The 17,250-nt window shown below is 40.8% G+C and overlaps 1 protein-coding gene across 3 annotated transcripts in view; it reads left to right on the top strand.

Moving 5' to 3' along the window:
* LOC120803805 (cadherin-4-like) overlaps positions 1-17,250 on the top strand; it is a 317,870-nt gene that overhangs the window by 246,974 nt on the left and 53,646 nt on the right. For all 3 annotated transcript variants that reach the window (XM_040152731.1, XM_040152730.1, XM_040152732.1), the window contains one exon: positions 6,712-6,909. In XM_040152731.1, the coding sequence (XP_040008665.1) occupies positions 6,712-6,909 (198 nt within the window). The remainder of the gene's footprint in view (positions 1-6,711; positions 6,910-17,250) is intronic.

Here is a 17,250-nt window from a genome sequence, read left to right as displayed (position 1 = left end):
CCCAACATGTCTCACTCCACCTCTGCCTACCCTCACCACACTGGTGGGATGTGGGGCAGCCATCCCCTGCAGTCAACCCCACTGAGCCTCCCTCTCTCTCAAGCAAAAGAATACATTTGTCCAGACCCAGTTCACATCTGTCTCCTCCCGCTCTGATGACAAACCCTGTTTGCGCACACAGGCATGTTGCGCTTGGCAGAGGTTGGTCTCCTGAATATGGACTGAATGCAACAGATCATGTGCATGTTTCAGTGACTTGTCACACAGTACAATGAACATGCAATATGGGCACGTGTGTTCGGATGGCTAGACTGTGTCTTGTTCAGACTAGTAACACAGTACAAGAGGAGCAAAATAGAGGGCTGGTGCTTCTTGGGCGATGAGCATGAGAAGAAGCTGCTCAGGCTCATGAGTACAGGAAGTTTTTGTCTGTTACAAGGGTTATAGATCCCCTAGCGGCCAAAAGACGATGTGCTGCTTTGCTGGAATTGAAGACAGAGAGAATTTAAACATGCTGTATTTTTCTTATATCCGTACTTTATGGACATGGTCCGCATTAATAATAATATTCCAAAAATCCACATTTCACTGAATTTAACTAAAAAGTTTTATTCCTCTATACGCTGAATGTCATTTTTCTTAAATGCAGTTGTATGTAAAGCACATTTAGCTGCATTTCATCATGAATACTGCTATAGAAATAAGTTTATTACTTAGTTTATAATAAACATGATCTTTACAGTTAAGTAACTTCTCATACAGTTGAGTAAAAGTTCATTGTTGACATTGTAAACAGCAGTTGACAAAACACTCAAACCACAAAGTCCATATGTAGCTGTTCTGAAGGTTTTGATTGCCCAGTTTCCGGTGAATTATACATGTTCAAATTTAAATTTTTCTGTGAACTTTCATGCAGTTTATTGTATCTTAAAAGCTGAGATTGAAGTTCCTTCTTATCCTCGGAAATAGTTAACAAAAGATGTGTGGAGATTGTTTTGTCAATTTTTTTTTCTGTTCTATACCAAAACAGAATATATATATTTAAACTCACAGAAAATTATCACCCGGCTCTGCATTTCCCTTCAACTTTAAAATAAATATTTTAGGATTTTTTTTAACTTAATTTTTTGGTTTTGCTGTTTATGTTAAGTGACTCTACCCTCATCCGTGTAAATTTCAGATGCAAGCAAATGTTTTCAGTAAAAAAATCTCTGATAAACCCACTGTAAGCTACTCGCCCAGCCCCAGCACTATACAAAGTTAGTGACTGGCTGAACATAGTGGAGCATTAAGCAGCTAAAGGGTCAGGAGTTGGTGGCGACCAAAAACAGAGCTAAAAGGAGAGTGAATACTGGACTTAACATGACTCCAAATGAATGCTCAAGTTGTACTGTATCTGCTTAATTTGTAAATAGATAATTGTTTGCTAACAAGTTCATCATAACAAGTTAAAAAGTGGTAAAATGTTAGTGTTGTGTTGACAAACAAGTTGTCAACACAAAAAATCTTCTCCCTTACTTTTGCACATACCGTAACCACCTGTCCTGATTTCTGGACTGTTAATGAAATTGCCCAGGCCTGCACAGTACATGATGTCTGAAATGTAGCGCTTGGTTGATGAAAGTGAACATGACACCTTCGCCCATGCCCCTACACACCCCACACCCCAGCCCACCCACGCAAACACATACATACCATTTGCCAGGATGCTTGACACATTCCCTTTAAAGCAGCCTTAAAAGCTTTTCTCCTGGGCGTCCATCTAATGAAGTCAGCCTTGAAAGCATTGTTTCCGCTGGCAGATACAAGCCAACCCTCTGAGGGACCTTGACCAGGCAAGAACAAACAGAGAGAGACAAAGAGAGAACACTTTTTATAGACTGCATTGTACAGAATTCTCAACTTTCAATATGTGCCAGAAGCCATTGCCATCATCCAGCACTGTAGCCTGACCCTGTGTTGTATTTTATTTTTATTCTCAAATGTCAACTGCTGCGGAAGAACTGTACGGCTACATATTGCACAGAAGTAATATAAAATGAAAAATTGGTAGAGGTATTAAAAACACTAGCCTCTTTATATGTAAATGAATGTTGATTGAACCTCTTTTTCTTGTGCTCCTGAATTCACAAGCCCAGATTTTTCTTTTCCTCTGACATGAACACCAACTCAGTCACGCCCACACATATTCACACAAAGACGCACGCACACACACACACACACACACACACACACACACACACACACACACACACACACACACACAAATGAATACATATACACATACAGAAATACAGCATGCACATACATTCTCCACTCTCTGCTTGCATTGTTTTCTTTACAGTAATGAAACTTAACATTTTTCTTTATCATCTCTGGTGAATGGTTTCCAATTCCAATTGTTTTGCACTGTCGCTCATTCATTCTTTGTGTAACACAGTACTGTTAAGGTGCGCAGCTATATCAGGACTACTATATTCTTCAGTTTGAGTGCTACCCTTATTCTGAATTTGATTAAAAATTGCAGAAACATGGAGTTTTTCATACAAAGGCCAACCCCTTACTCATAGTCAAATGTAACTATAAATCAATTCTGGGTTCACCCACAGCCAGTCACAAAATCAGATACTTAGGCTACACACTCCCTTGCCCGACAAGCAAAGAAGTATTAACTAGGCGGGACAGATGTTTAATAGCAAATGGTTGAAATTAAACAAAAACAGTAATCACAATTTTACTGTTAAAGCAAATAAAAAATACTTAATGAGCAGACATATTTTCTTTTTTTTTCTGTTGTCTTTCTCCTTGCCGGTTTTTTTCTTTGCCTTTTTCACTCATGGCCCATCATCTAATTGATTTATACCCATACCCTTAAATAAAATTTATTATAATTTTTACCTGTTACATGCATTTTTTTTCCTGCAGTGATGGAAGAAGTATTGAGGTCTTTTACTTAAGTAAAAGAAGCAATACCACAATGTAGAAGTACTCCATTGCATTTTAACTACTTCAGTCTGTTTGTCAATTTAACAGACGGTAACAGTGCATCATATTTTTTAACGTGATCAAAGGTTTAGTAAATGGAGTTGGAACTAGTAACTATAGTTCTCAAATAAATGTAGTGGTGTACAAGTGACAAAAAAAACGATATTTCCTTCTGAAAGGAAGTAAAATACAATTGAAATACTCAGGTAAATAAAATTACCTCAAAATTGTACTTAACTACACTACTGGAATAAATGTACTTTGCAGGTACCCAACTACTGTAGGTGCTGGTACAGATGACTATATCCACTGTTCATTGATTCAAGTATCAATACTGTATGTAGACAAAATAGTAAATCTGTTCCCATATTAGTGAATATACAGAATATTATAATGTATTATTAGGTATATGCTGCATTTATATAATATACAACACGACACGACAAAGACATGAACTTGGAATGTGCCGGGGCCTGGTGGTATTAGTGTTTGGTGGGTGAGCTTCTTTTCTGCTGTTTTACGTGCTGGCGGACCATCCGCCTAACACAGCCCAGCGGTTGAGGAATCACTGTTATTGAGACAAGCTGTCACGATCCTCTGACTAGGTGGAGAGAGGGAGAAAAACAATAACACTTGAAGAGAGGGGCAGGGGAGGGCACGGGAGCAACGGATAGCTCAGGGGAATGTGATTGAGACAGAGAGTGCAACTGATGCATAGCTTCAGCAATGATGTTCGTGACTGAATTCTTGACATTCTTTTACTGGCTTTTAACCCTGAGATATGTTGGTAAACTTACTGTAGAACAACTCTCCAAAATGTCATTTTAATGTAACCTTTAGATCACAATATATAGTACGTCTACTATAGCCCCTAGGACACTAAACATAGTGGATAAGAAGTAGGATTTGAGATGGTGGACCCTATGTAACCTTGAAATACAAGTGTAAATACTGTGTAATGTAGTTGAATGTGAGAAGCAACGTATCTGATTATCTGCACTCGGTTGCCTTAACTAGGCTTTGGGGACACAAATAAAGCTCCCTTACTGTATTGTCAATGACCTTTGTTTGTTTCTATCCACCCTAGAAGCATCTGAAATAAAGCGGATTCACCATCATGTGTTTCGTAGTACTACCATACGAGGACATTATGTCAGGCATGTGATCCGCTTGATAGTCTCCGCATTTGATGTAGCTCTTGTGACTCATTGGTGAGTTAATGTTCACGAGGAGATTGAAAATGGGCTCGTTTCAAATTCCTTATTTGAGCATCTTTCAAAAAGACAGGTTTGTGGTGGTCATTTCTCTCTGCCTGCAGGGAGTGTGTGAGGGGAACTTGTGATAGGAGAATACTGTAAGGGTAAAGTGTGTGTCTATGACTCAGCTGTCACTGTCTACTGAAAGAGGCTGTAAATCCGGCCTCAGACATGCTCTCTGTTAATAGGATTTTTATACCCGGTGTAAATGACAAAGTCTGAAGTTTATGGTCTCTTTCATATATATGCACACATACAAAGAATTCACAGACTTAACACCTGTGTGCTCACACTTTACAGCTCTGTCCTACTCAGGTCTGAGGCATGATATTACAAATGAACTAGATGGGAACATCATTGCAGACAGTAGATTTTACGCTTTTAATGCATAATTTAAAAAATAAATTTTAATTTAATTTTATGCTTTTACTACTCCTCTGAAGCATTTTTTTACTTCCATCTTGGTTTTTTTGAGAAGTTTTATCATCGCAGTCTGAGTTATAATATGGGTGTAAACAGCTGAACTGAAGATTCTATTGGGTTTCTAGTTTAGGCTTATTGCAGATGGTTTTTAGAAATATCACAGTTAACTTCTTATCAGCCACATATGAGCAAACAGACAAAGTGGTAAATAGGAAAGGATTTTGTAGATTATTGTAACAGACGAGTTTTTTAATGAAAGCTTGTAATTTGTATTTAGTTTATATTTACTCACTTAGATTATTTCCTAATTTCCATGTAGGTTCAAATAATATGGTCTCTCTTGGCCAATTATCAGACATTTATATAACTTCTGAAAACCTCAAATTCTCCTGTTCAGTGTCATTGTACATACTAAATAGTCTATTTAGTACATAGACCAATGTAAAATCTGCAGCATCCTTTTTTCTTTTCCTTTTCTTTTTGTGCGTGCTTGTGTGTGTATTACTATTTCTAGCAGGGATTTTATTAGTTCAACACCAGATTTTATGAGAGAAGAAAAAGAATTCAAAAAAATATCAACACGAGTATCAGATGCACTATCTTCAGAATATGAAGAGTTATTGAAAAACATCAGCTGGTTAGCCGCTAAGGGCCAAAATTCAAAGCATGTTTAATGTATCAGGTAGTTTGACACACAATTTGACCCATTAAATTTGCATTTGATCTGTCAAAGAATTCAACCATTTGATGATTCCAGTAGGTTTTCCTAATGGTATCACAAAGGCTCGACATGGTATTTCTAAAACTTTATTTAAATATGTTCTTACTTTATGTACCTGCCACATTGCGCTCTGATAATTCTTGTAAAGCACTCTACAGAGTATGAAGAGTTTACAACTTTGAGCAGTATTAGAGCAAGGACGTATGTCATCCTTGTTCTGGTTGCCAAGCTTCCTAATCGCCAATTAGGTTCAGAAAGAGTAAAACAGTAAATGAACAAGTGAGTCAGTCAGCAAGTGAGTAATCAAGTGAGTGAACGAATAAAAGAGTGAATTTATGTTTGAGTGGGTCCATTAGGTGTTTCAGATTCAAATTACAGGGTGTGAATTGTGCACTTTGTTTCCATAACAACATGCCGCATTCTCTTCAGCCATGGAGATGACAGAAATACTGTAGGTTACGTAGGCAAATAATAGACACATGCACATGTATTGGACATGCACTACCACAATGACAAGAAGAAGACTGTACAGACTTCCTGGATGGAGACAGAGGAGCCCGAGAGCTGCCTTAGACACACCTCTCGCTACAGCTATTGTTAGAACACATCTACCGATATTCAGAGTGACACTTTCAGACAGCAGGGGGATAGTGCCACCAGTATTTGTGTTGGCCACTGCCATCTGAGCTGATGGTAATTGAGGTTTTTCCATTGGCCATCACAACCACAGAAAGCACATCGTGGAAAACAAGGCAGGTGCCAAGTGCATTGTTATCTGAGATCCATGAATTATGCACCTCTTCACCAGAACTGCACAAAAATGGTCTTGGAGCAATATTAACTTTAAAGTTTGATTATCCAGTGTTGTATGATGTTACTTAAGCCTGCTAACAGTTTCTTTATTTCAAGCTATGGCCCTCTGCATTTGGCTGCATGATGAGATTAGAGGATGTGGACAGTTTATACAGATTGTTAGTAGGATCAGTTGTAGCCAGCAGCCAGAGGGGTGCAGTTGTGCTCTGCTGCCTGCCATTAAAAGTAAAGACCACTCCACATCACCAGCTGGCTTACACACTCAGTAGCTGAAAGAACCTTACCACCTAATGTGACTAATACAGTGGCCAAACTGCTAAAAAATGTCATGGATTTACAGTTAACAAAGATTTTAGACATGTCGGTTTAACCTGATTAACAATACTAGAATGTTATTCTTGCTGTCCTGTGAATTTCTATTTTTAGACTGAAAAGACTTGGGTATCCAAGCAGCTACTGTTATTTTAAACATCACACCCAGCCTCCTAAATAAAGTCTTGTGTTCCCTTAAAGGTCACAAAGGAAGAGGGGAAACTTGCTGAGAGAAAAGAGAAGACGGACGCGTTCCAAGCTCCACCTCCTATCATCATGTTCTCAGGGTCTGGCCTGAACAGCTCCAAGGGTCTACGGAGGCAAAAGAGGGACTGGGTGATCCCTCCAATCAACGTGGCAGAAAATTCTCGAGGACCGTTCCCTCAGATGCTAGTCAGCGTAAGTGACAGATTTGATGGGCCGCATCACTGATTTGTTCTGTATTTACAGCTGGGATTTCATGAGGGCACTTCACGGCTAACACTGATTGGGGGTCTGTGATGGACGGTGATAAAGAAGAGAAATACTTTGCATAACTGGTTTGTTCTCCACATCATTGCAGATGATTATGTTGTGTTCCCCTGATGTAATTATAGTCACAGAATCTTAAGGTATTTAAACAGCCCTGATTGGCCATGAGAAGTTTTCCCTTCAGACACACACCAGGCTCCAAAACAGCTAAGCAGCTAAACTCTCCCACAGTGTGAGGTCCATTGGGTTCACAGTGAAACAAATTATTATTTCTGCTCTTTTATGCTCTTTTATCCCTTTCTTTCCTTTATCAGGCCATTTCAGAAAGGTTGCCCAGAGTTCAATGCCATTTTTATAGCTGCTTTATAACAATACAATTTGTCACAGAATCTTTACTGAAGCCCTAACTCTGGGCCTCCTGTGAGTTATAAGGAGAAAGTATGAAATGCTAATATTCTCAGGCTCTGAAGACCAGCACAGTGGTTCATTCCCTGTGAGGGAGGGTATGATGATTTAAAACTTAAATAAATCAGAGGTAACAACATGACAAATGAACTGACTATAGCCTCATGCTGCATGTGTGTCCCTGTGTGCATCCATGTCTACATAACTAGAAACTGAGAAGTAGTAACAGCTCAGCTGCTGGTGCCTAATCATTATTCAGTAAACCTGTTCTCATTTAGCAGTCAAGATTGAAAATTGGCAACAACAACTGACTCTCAAAATGGCAAATTTCAATTCTGCAAAACTTCCAGTACAAAATTGTGTATAAACAACATTGTGAAGGTTAGAGGTCGAGTCTGTCAGGGGAAAAAAAGCATTGGTAAATAAACATTTGTGTAAATGTGCTTTTGTGCAAAGGCTCGAGCTGCACAGTGCTTAAAATTCAGAAATTCTGTCATAACAGAATGCACAGTTTGTCTCTCTCATAGTGAAGCTCCAGACTCTAAGCTTGTGGTGCGTGCTGTAATTCATCAAAAACCATCATTCCAGGAGACCGCTGCTTTCATTCCCTGTTCCCACTTTCCCTTCTTTCTTTATCTAGAATATCTAGCCATCAGCCTTTCCTCGCTGTTTACAAAACTCTCACAGTTTATCTCTTTTGGGTCTTAAATTGTGCACAAGAAGCATTTTTTTTCCTTTTGTTTCTGTTCTTTGTTTTTCCAACCGGGTTGCATCCAATCCCCAGGGAAAAGCCTGGGGAGCTGCTTGAAGGAAACATTTTTATTCTCCTTTTTTTTAATGAAACAAAAACATCAAGTCAAAGAGAGGAGAGTTTGTAAGTTTTTGTTTTGAAGTTGGAGTGCATCTACAGCTGGAGTGTGTCCCATCAGCCTGGCACAGTGTGGCGTTCTCTTCTAAGCCCACTGAGCCCTTCAGAACTGCTACACCCAGCCACAAACTGGCCAGACACTTACTGCTGATTCCATGAGCTGGTCAGAACCAGAGAGAGACAGAGGGGATGAGACAGGGAGAAAGAGAGAGGGTATCAAAGGAACATTTGGAAGTATTGTGTGCAGCCAAACACAATCCACTTTGTGCAGTAAATAGGTCTGTCAGGGGCTGGTGGATTGTTGAGAGTGGAGTGTTCAGAGCAGAGGAGAAGTGATGCGTGTTGATGCCTCTGTTGGGATCTCAGGTTTCCGTCTGTCTCTTTAATGATGACTGGAGGGCAGGCAGGACTATACTGAGAGCTACAGATTTTAACAAGGAGACAGCACTGGAGGGTGAATGGCATGTGGATGATTTTGCCATACTTACTGTTTATGTGTTTAGTCCACATTTATAACCTCTTTGGTCTTGTCTGGAGAATTGAGGCTTATGTGCATCCGTTTCATTTCCCTCAGTTAAAAATGTACTCAAAACAACAGATAAATCCAAGAAAAGATACATATTTTATACTTTGATATCAACACAAAGACAAAAGTATTTTCATCTGTGACATATATGATGTTAATCGCAATTTTAATTTTTATAAGACACATGTTTCATAACAGAGCTTGCAGTGTTTCTGTCTTCTCCTGTCCTCCTCCAACTGTGCCATTGTTCAGTGCTCTGTCTGCTGTGGCTGTGTGATGCTTCCCCTAATGGCCTGTGAAGTCAGTCCGTTTCCTAATGGGCTGTTCTGTCATCCAGTGCAGCAATGAGTGACATGCAGGCAACGGTCTTCCCCACCATCCCGCCCGCTTTTCTCCCTGCCCCGACCAAGTTGCCATCAGTTGGACAGGCGGGGTGACAGCAGCCCTCACCTGCATCTATGCAGGTCTGCAGCACTGTCACTTTGATCACACCCGCACAGGATCGGGCAGGTGTCAGGACAGAGGACTTACTGACTGGCCTCTGAGCTCGCAGCCTGACATGGCTCAAGGGAAATGTCGACTGCTCCACTAAAGTCTTGGTAGAATTATACTCCTATCGCTCTCTAAAGCCAAGACAGTGTCAGAGCTCAGTTAGATGTTATTGATTAATTTTTATTAATAGCAGCGCTGAAATAATTGCTCCAGTGCTTCAGACTTTTCCAATGTACATCAAGTTGTAGTGTGCACACTGCAACTCTCAAAGTTGTACTGAATGTAGCCTGGTGTTAGCAACACCACTTTCAGCACTGTTGTGCTTCTTTACAACAAATGGGTATGAGTAGTGCAAAACTTTTTAACGAAAAGTGAAAATGCAAGTCTAGCAAAAAAAGAATGGAGAGGAAACAGAAGCACAAGATTGTTCTAGAGAAAACAAAGACAGGAAGAGATCCAGAAAGACTAAAACAAAGAGTTGGGGGAGTAATTTTTCACAATAAACAGGTGTTCTTTGTCGTTCTCTCTCTTCTGCAGCCAAACAGCCATCAATAGCATGTAAGGGACATTGATTTTTCGCAGAGGCTTTTTGAAACCTTCCATTGATCCACACACTTCTCCTACGGCTGAGACGCATCGATTTCTTTTGCTCGGGTAAATAAAGACTCAATGTAACCATCCCCCACCACCACCCATCTCCCTTAACCCCCTATTAGAACAACCGTCAGCAGAAAAATGAACAAAACCCTGATGAAACAACAATGTAGCCAAGGAGCAAGATGGGGTATGAATAAATGTTTGTCCAGTGAAATGCCTTTTTCATTGTACTGATCGATGACCCTTTTCTGTGAGAAAATAACAGAGAGAAAGAGATGTGGCCTGTCAGAGTTGCTGGTGCAGGTGAGATCACGGTATCATTGCTTTAATACACTGTGTCTGACTATTTACACAGTTACCATACCATAAATTGGTAAGCATTAGTAACATTTGAAGGAATAGCTTGACATTTTGGGAAATATGCTTATTCGCTTTCTTACTGAAAACTACTGCTAAAGTCAACTAGCCTAGCTTAGCATAAAGACTGAATGCAGAGGGAAACAGTTGGATTTGCTCTGTCCAAAGGTAATAAAATACACCTACAAACTCCTCTAAAGCTCACTAATTAACACATTATATCTTGTTTGTTTGATAAATAGCAAGGTTTAGAGATTTTAGTGGGCGGATTCTGATACCTTGGGACAGAGCCAAGCTAGCTGTTTCCTTTTAAAGTGTTTACACTAAGCTAGGCTAGTCATCTCCCTGCTTTAGCTTCATATTTAATGTACAGATGTGTATCGATCTTTATCTCACTCTCGACAAGAAAGCGAATAAGTGCATTTCCCTAACTGTCAATTATTCATTTGAGACTAACAAGCATGAAATTATAGTTGGTATAGTTAGCTCTTCCCTCACATGGCAATGGCTGATGTGTATTTAGACAGCTGCAGTCAGTTCAAAAACCTTTTCCGACAACATTAGCCTCTTTTCATCCTTTTCTCACAATCAATTTTGCTCTGATTGTTACTCCTTGCATCACTTTTGTCCTTGTCCTCAGTCTTCTCTTTTAATTTCATCCTCTCTCTTCTAAAACCTGACACATTTCTTAAACCTCCTCTTCTCTGAGTAATACTTTAGTTTATTTTACAGAGATATTATTTTGAGTGAGAAGACATTCATTTTGAGAGCTTGAATAAGGGATGTGAAAATCACTGCAACTTCAGCTAAACTGTTGTTTTATTGGATAATATTTCTTTGGAAGAAATATCTTCTCTTTGCTGGCTGTCCTTGAGACAGAGAAGCCAGATATTCCGATAAAGTGCGGCTGCATACTTCAATAATCACAAGACATTATATTGACAGGAATACTACAGAGAGAAACAGCAGCAGTAAGAGCAGTAAGACAAATAAATGGGTACTTGTCCAAAGCCTTTCATTGACTGATATGAGGAGAAAGAGTTTTATTTGATATCCTGCACTTTTGTCGACGAGTCATTTGTATCAGTAATGTGTTGAAGGTATTTATGTCCCGCTAGTAGCTTTAGAGCCAGTATGATAAACAGTGCAGAAAATACCGACATTTATATCTGATTTGGTGTTTGTTGCAGTGCATCTGGTTATGTTTATTGTACTCGCTGCAGCACCTGTGCTCCAGTTTCTGCATCTTTCTCCATGGAGCATGTTGAGAAAAGCGTTTTTCAAGCAGAATGAGAGAACTCCCCCCCGAGGTGCCTGCTTTCTGCTCTGCGTACGTTTACCAGTGATTAATGACTGCTCCGCTCCACTGACAGACACGGCAACAACAAAAACCCAGAAAGACATACAAAAAAAGAAAAAAAACTGAAAGAAAAGGAGCAACAAAAAGAAATACTGTACAAGTGAGTTGGAGCTGGAGATGATTGAATTGGAGAACTTGAGGGGGGAAGAAGACGGGAGGGTATGATTGAGAACAAGAGAAAGCGACAGAGAGAAAGGAGAGAGAGAGGGAATGTAGGGCTAGACCGGGATTAGAGGCACGTCTGTGTTTGTGTTTAGGTCTGATAGACTTCCCAGAGAAATGGTGTTCACGACCTCTTCCCTAGAGTCTAATGAAGCCTTCTGGCATCTGCCACCCCACCACCCGGCCAACAACAGCACTGTACTGCTCCAGTCTGCCCCTTTCATCCTTTTCCACTCCCTCCTGCTGAGATGAGCACACACACTCAATTGCAAACATACATACACGTGCATACAGAGGCACAGAGAGAATTTACTTGTCCTACACATACAGCAAACAAAGGATCAGTAAAGCGCATGTGCTGCGTTGTTGCCTTTGTGTATGCTCATTGTTTGGGGTTTTGTTTGGTCGCATTTCTGCTTTATCCCTGAACAAAGAGAAGAAAAAGCTAAGCTAGAAAAACAGGACTCCATCTTGTGTGTGTCTTTTTTTAACCTAGTCCACCAGAGAAACCACAGGATGGCGAAACCCAGGGCTGAAGTATTTAATGATCGCAGTCCAATCCAGAGCTTGGTCACTAGGAAACCACATTGCTGCCCATATGGAACGTTTTATGAGTGCAGAACTGCACAGAACTCTCAGGACTAAATAAATTCAGGCTGTGAAAACACTCAAATGTGTGGCTACACTAAGTATATCAAACACATGAACTGTACAGGATGTGCACTGCTGCATAGGTATTCAAGTGTACGGGGCTATGTCTGGTCCTTCGATTCTTTCTTGTGGACTGCTTAGGTCCTTTCTTGGCAGGCGTAGATCTTCAACGCACACAAACACTACATAAACTCTATCAAGGCAGGGAAGTAAAGAAAAGAAACAATACACTTCTTTCAGAAATGTAAATGGGCCTCCTGTAAAGTTTGAAGACAGAGGCAAAAGGAGCAAGAGACCTCGGTCCACTCTGGGGGGAGAGCACAAAATGTCAGCACTTCATTTGCTCTTTGTTTTTACTAGTAACACGTCTTGGCTAGTTTAAACTCTAGGCTTTTTGTTTGGTTTCACCTCCTGAAGAATTCACAAGAGGTATTTCCTTTCCAAACCCGAGCTTTGAATTTTATTCCAGGAGACACTGCAAATCAGTTTGCTAAATATACAGCTTGATATTTACTGATCCTCTTTATTTAGCCATGATAACATCATGGCTCTATTGATGTCTGTGCTATGGTAATGTCGGTCGGTCGGTCGGTCGGTCTGTCTGTCGTTTCATTACATTGGTCCAGACGGAAATATCTCAGCAACTACTGGGTGGATTGCCATGAACTTTTGTACAGACATTCATGATCCTCAGACACTGTATCCTAATGACTCTGGTATTCCCCTGACTTTTCTTACAACAACTCCAGCAGGTTGACATATCTGATTTTTAGTGAATATAACTGTTGGATGAATTGCCATGACATTTTTTACAGTCATTTGTGGACAACTATTGGCTTCATTGCTCTTCACTTTGGTAGAGATTTCCAGAGTCCAGAAGTTGTTTACAATCAAACACATTTATGTAGAAAATGATCACCTCAGATATTAACTGTTCTGTTCATGCACAAGTACACCAACCTTAAAATAGAAGTATTCAAATGTAATGACTTTTCATTTATTTCTTTAAAAAGTCTGCTCTTGGGGGAGCTGGGATAAAGATGGATAGCCAGCCCTGAGTTATGATTGCATGACTAAAAGACCAGAGGACGTTGAGAGTGCTTTACATTGTTACTCTCGCTAATGGAGCCTTTGTTATGGAGAAGCATGCTCCTTCCTGTCATTTTGACAGTTAAGATCATTAATGAAACATTTGACTATAAAAGCAATTTGACCATCTTCTGAATAGTGTGAGACTCAGATATTTAAGAGAAGAGGTCAGAATCTAAGGGTGCATTAATATCTCACGCAAGGGGGTGATGAGGGGCATTCATAAAATAGGAAGTGAATAGCTTCATGTATTCTTTGACAGTCCCATTTCTGTATGATTGGTCCTGATTCTTGTTTCACTTCAATGATCCACTTTTTTCCTGGGAGCCACACCCCCCCACTCTTTACAGTAGTCTCGTCTTGGCATATGACAAATACTTTATAAACTGCATTTCCTTTCCTCTAATGAAATTACTGAGATCAATATAATTACATTTATCAGCCTCGGGAAATGGAGTTTCCTAATCTCCTGGTATTGATGAGAAAAACAAATTGTTACTACATTCATGTATCTGTCAACAGCATTTGGCCTTTGTTTCCTCCTGTGTTCAGGAAAGTGAGACTGAAATGTAATTTTCACTGTTTAATATCTCATTATTTTGAAATTAGTGGCGTGAAGTCCTGGTAAACATGTTCATCAGGCATACTCAGCCACGGTTTATTTTTCAAGAGAAACATTTCCTGCCGTGGCCTTGTTGTGCACAACCAGGCCCAGAGCTTCAGCTACTAAGGCATTAAAGTAACAAAACAAACAACAAAAAACCCTGTCTCAGCCACCCACTCACTCATACACGCACAGAAAGCACAGGCGCACACACACACAGAGATAAACGCACACATGTTCACAAATCCCCCCAAACACATTCCTCTCTGATATGACATCCGGCAGCACCAGGCAGGCTCCCTCCTGGGTTCAGTTGGTGTTAAATTAAACAGTAAATCATCTCACCAAAAGACAAAAGAGTTATATGTGAGTCAAGGGCAACAGTTCTGGGCTCTTTAATAGGAGATGAGGAGGACTTTATGAAGGAGATAAATAACAGCTTAACAAACAGCCTCTGTCTGGTCCCCCTGGAGGATGGCCTAAGCGACCCTGTGGATCAGTAGGATGAAGGAGAGCCAAGAATCTATTCCTCTGAAGACATGAAAAAATAATGTGCAGTGAAATTGGAAGAAAGATATTCGGAAGGGGACTCGGGGAGGTGGAGAACAGTGATGAAGTGGGAGGGGGTGTGGATGACAGTGATTGTTGGTAATATGAGATAAGGTCGGTCAAATAGAAAGGACAGGTTGGCAGTCAGAAAGACAGAGGGACAAAATGACAGCAGAGCAGATCAAGCAGACAGACAGACAGACAGAGAAGACACACCGACATTGCCGCCGTCCCACCAGGTAATCCTTTCCTCCCACCTCTGCTCAGTAATGGTTGCCTAACAAAATACAACTTGATTCAATGCAAAGCAACAGCATTTAGAGGAAATGAGAGAAAGGAGTAATTGCGAGGGGAAAAGTCCTTGGGCATGAGATCAAATTGAATTGAAGTGCTTTTGGTTGCAAGTCATGTGATGCAAAATTCTAATCTCACTTAATGTGCTTGTATTTTTCCATTTTCCCTTCTTCGACTCTTTCTTTCCTGGAGGTAAAATGTGAGGGCAATCAAAATTGAGGCCTGCACCAGAATAATCTGATCCTATTTACTTTGTCATTTACAATGAAGTGCCTCATTCAGAATCTTTTCATGCAAGTATAATGGATACTGTCATGGGGTGATCGTGTTTTTGTATGGTGGTAAACCCCCCTAACCACACACATACCCACAGATATGCAGGAGCATAGAGAGACACACAGGAAGATCTGGTGCGGGCAAGCATACATCACCACTCTGTATGCGTGTAATAAATTTCCTCACAGTGCAATGAAATGCTTTACAGCATCTCAAGATGAAACAGCTCCTAAGATAAACAGTTTAGCGTCAGATAAAAAGTTGCCAGTATTTTATAACTTGTCTTTTAACTTTGCAGGTTTCTCATTGCTTCTCACTTATGAGTATTTCTGGCCAATATTCCCTGATGCTGCCTTACACATGTTTATTTGCTTTTCATTTTCAGGAGAAAAGAACATTTCCTCCCCAACTCTCTTTAACGTCCCACATTGTTCATAAAACCAGAGTGATGCATAGCTCTTTGCACAGCAACTGGCATCGCGGCATACAGGTTATGATGTTATGGTTCATCTGAGGCTCTGCAAAACGCTTCTTTATATAAGGTGATTTGTATTGGTTGCTATGTAGTCAGTCTCATTTTAAAAAGGGCTCAGCGTTGTGCCAAGTGAATGGGATGGCTGGGGCATTTCCAGACTTTCAGCAATGTTGTCCTCCTGACTTCCAGAACTAGAAAGAGGTTCACAGAAACTCACTGCTGGTTCTGATCCATTTCCTGATCTGTATCAAACAAGAAATGACAGATCAGCTGCCTTTGAAAATGTACTCCACGTACACCAGCCATCTGTATGTCATCCTTATCCCACATGCTTATGCTCCAGCAAAAATACAAAGCCTTGAATCTACAGACACACATGCATTGCTGCAAAAGCATACTCACACACCCCTCCTCACTCTTCCAAGGTTCATTTGTCAAGATGACAGCTGGACGCTTGCTGAGGTGCAGTTTGCCAAGCTGAATCCCTCGCTTGGTTAGTGGGAGCCAGATCATCCTGGGAAACATTCTGACACACACTTAGAGGCTGCAGTGGGACCATGTGTGTGTGTGTGTGTGTGTGTGTGTGTGTGTGTGTGTGTGTGTGTGTGTGTGTGTGTGTGTGTGTGTGTGTGTGTGTGTGTGTGTGTGTGATCTCGTGTGCAAGTACACGAGTGAGCAGGTCTGTCTTTTTGTTTGCGTGCATGTACATGTGAGTGTGCAACTTTTCAAAATACCCAGCAGCAGCATGGCAAGGTCCAGCCCCTCTTCAGTTTCTGCCTCTGCTTGGCAGGGGCAGGTTTGGCAGGGAGCAACCCATTTTGTCAGGCATCCAGTCAACATCAATCGTGCATACTGCTCCCGCCTCTACCAACAACACCTTTCCTCCTCCGCCTTTGCACTCACATCTTAGACCTTAGACATCTGTTTACTTCGTGATACCTCCAAAGTGTTTGTCCCTGTAGGCTGGGAGGAATGTACTGTATGCTTTTCCTTCCAAACAGCCCTTCTGCTGTGTCCACTGGAAATGTGTTTGCAGTAATGTAACTGGATGCTTCTCTGACTGGATTGAAAAAGACAATGTGAGACAAATTCACTCCAGCAGCATAGGATCCCACAAAGGGCTATGTCTTTGTTGAAATATTTCTGGTCAAGGGGGAAAAACTTTAACGTTTTTCTCATGTTATACTGTAGATCCATCCTGCCAAATGGATGTCAAATCAAACAAGTCCAGGCAACCTCTCTAAACTTCCTGTTTCCAGGTTTCCAGCCAAAAGGTTCATGTTCTGTTACAGATTTCTGCTGATGCAGTCATTCCACAGCCACTTTCAACCCCCCCCCCTTATTCTCTCCCTCCTCACTCTTTCTTCCCTCCATTTCCCTCTAGTCTGCATTTCTCATCTTCATGCTGCCTGATGGATTTAGAGACTGAGAAAAAGAAGAAGGGAGAGGGTGGAAAAAGTGGGAGATATTGGTGTATGAAAGGTGGACAGTGCAAAAGTATGTGTACATATGGAGTTTGGAAGAGGGGGGGCTAAATGGTTGGGGAAAATGCAATAGCAGCAGA

The sequence above is a fragment of the Xiphias gladius genome, chromosome 18 (assembly GCF_016859285.1).
Source record: "Xiphias gladius isolate SHS-SW01 ecotype Sanya breed wild chromosome 18, ASM1685928v1, whole genome shotgun sequence".
Taxonomy (NCBI): domain Eukaryota; kingdom Metazoa; phylum Chordata; class Actinopteri; order Istiophoriformes; family Xiphiidae; genus Xiphias; species Xiphias gladius.
This window is presented reverse-complemented; position numbering and strand designations above follow the sequence as displayed.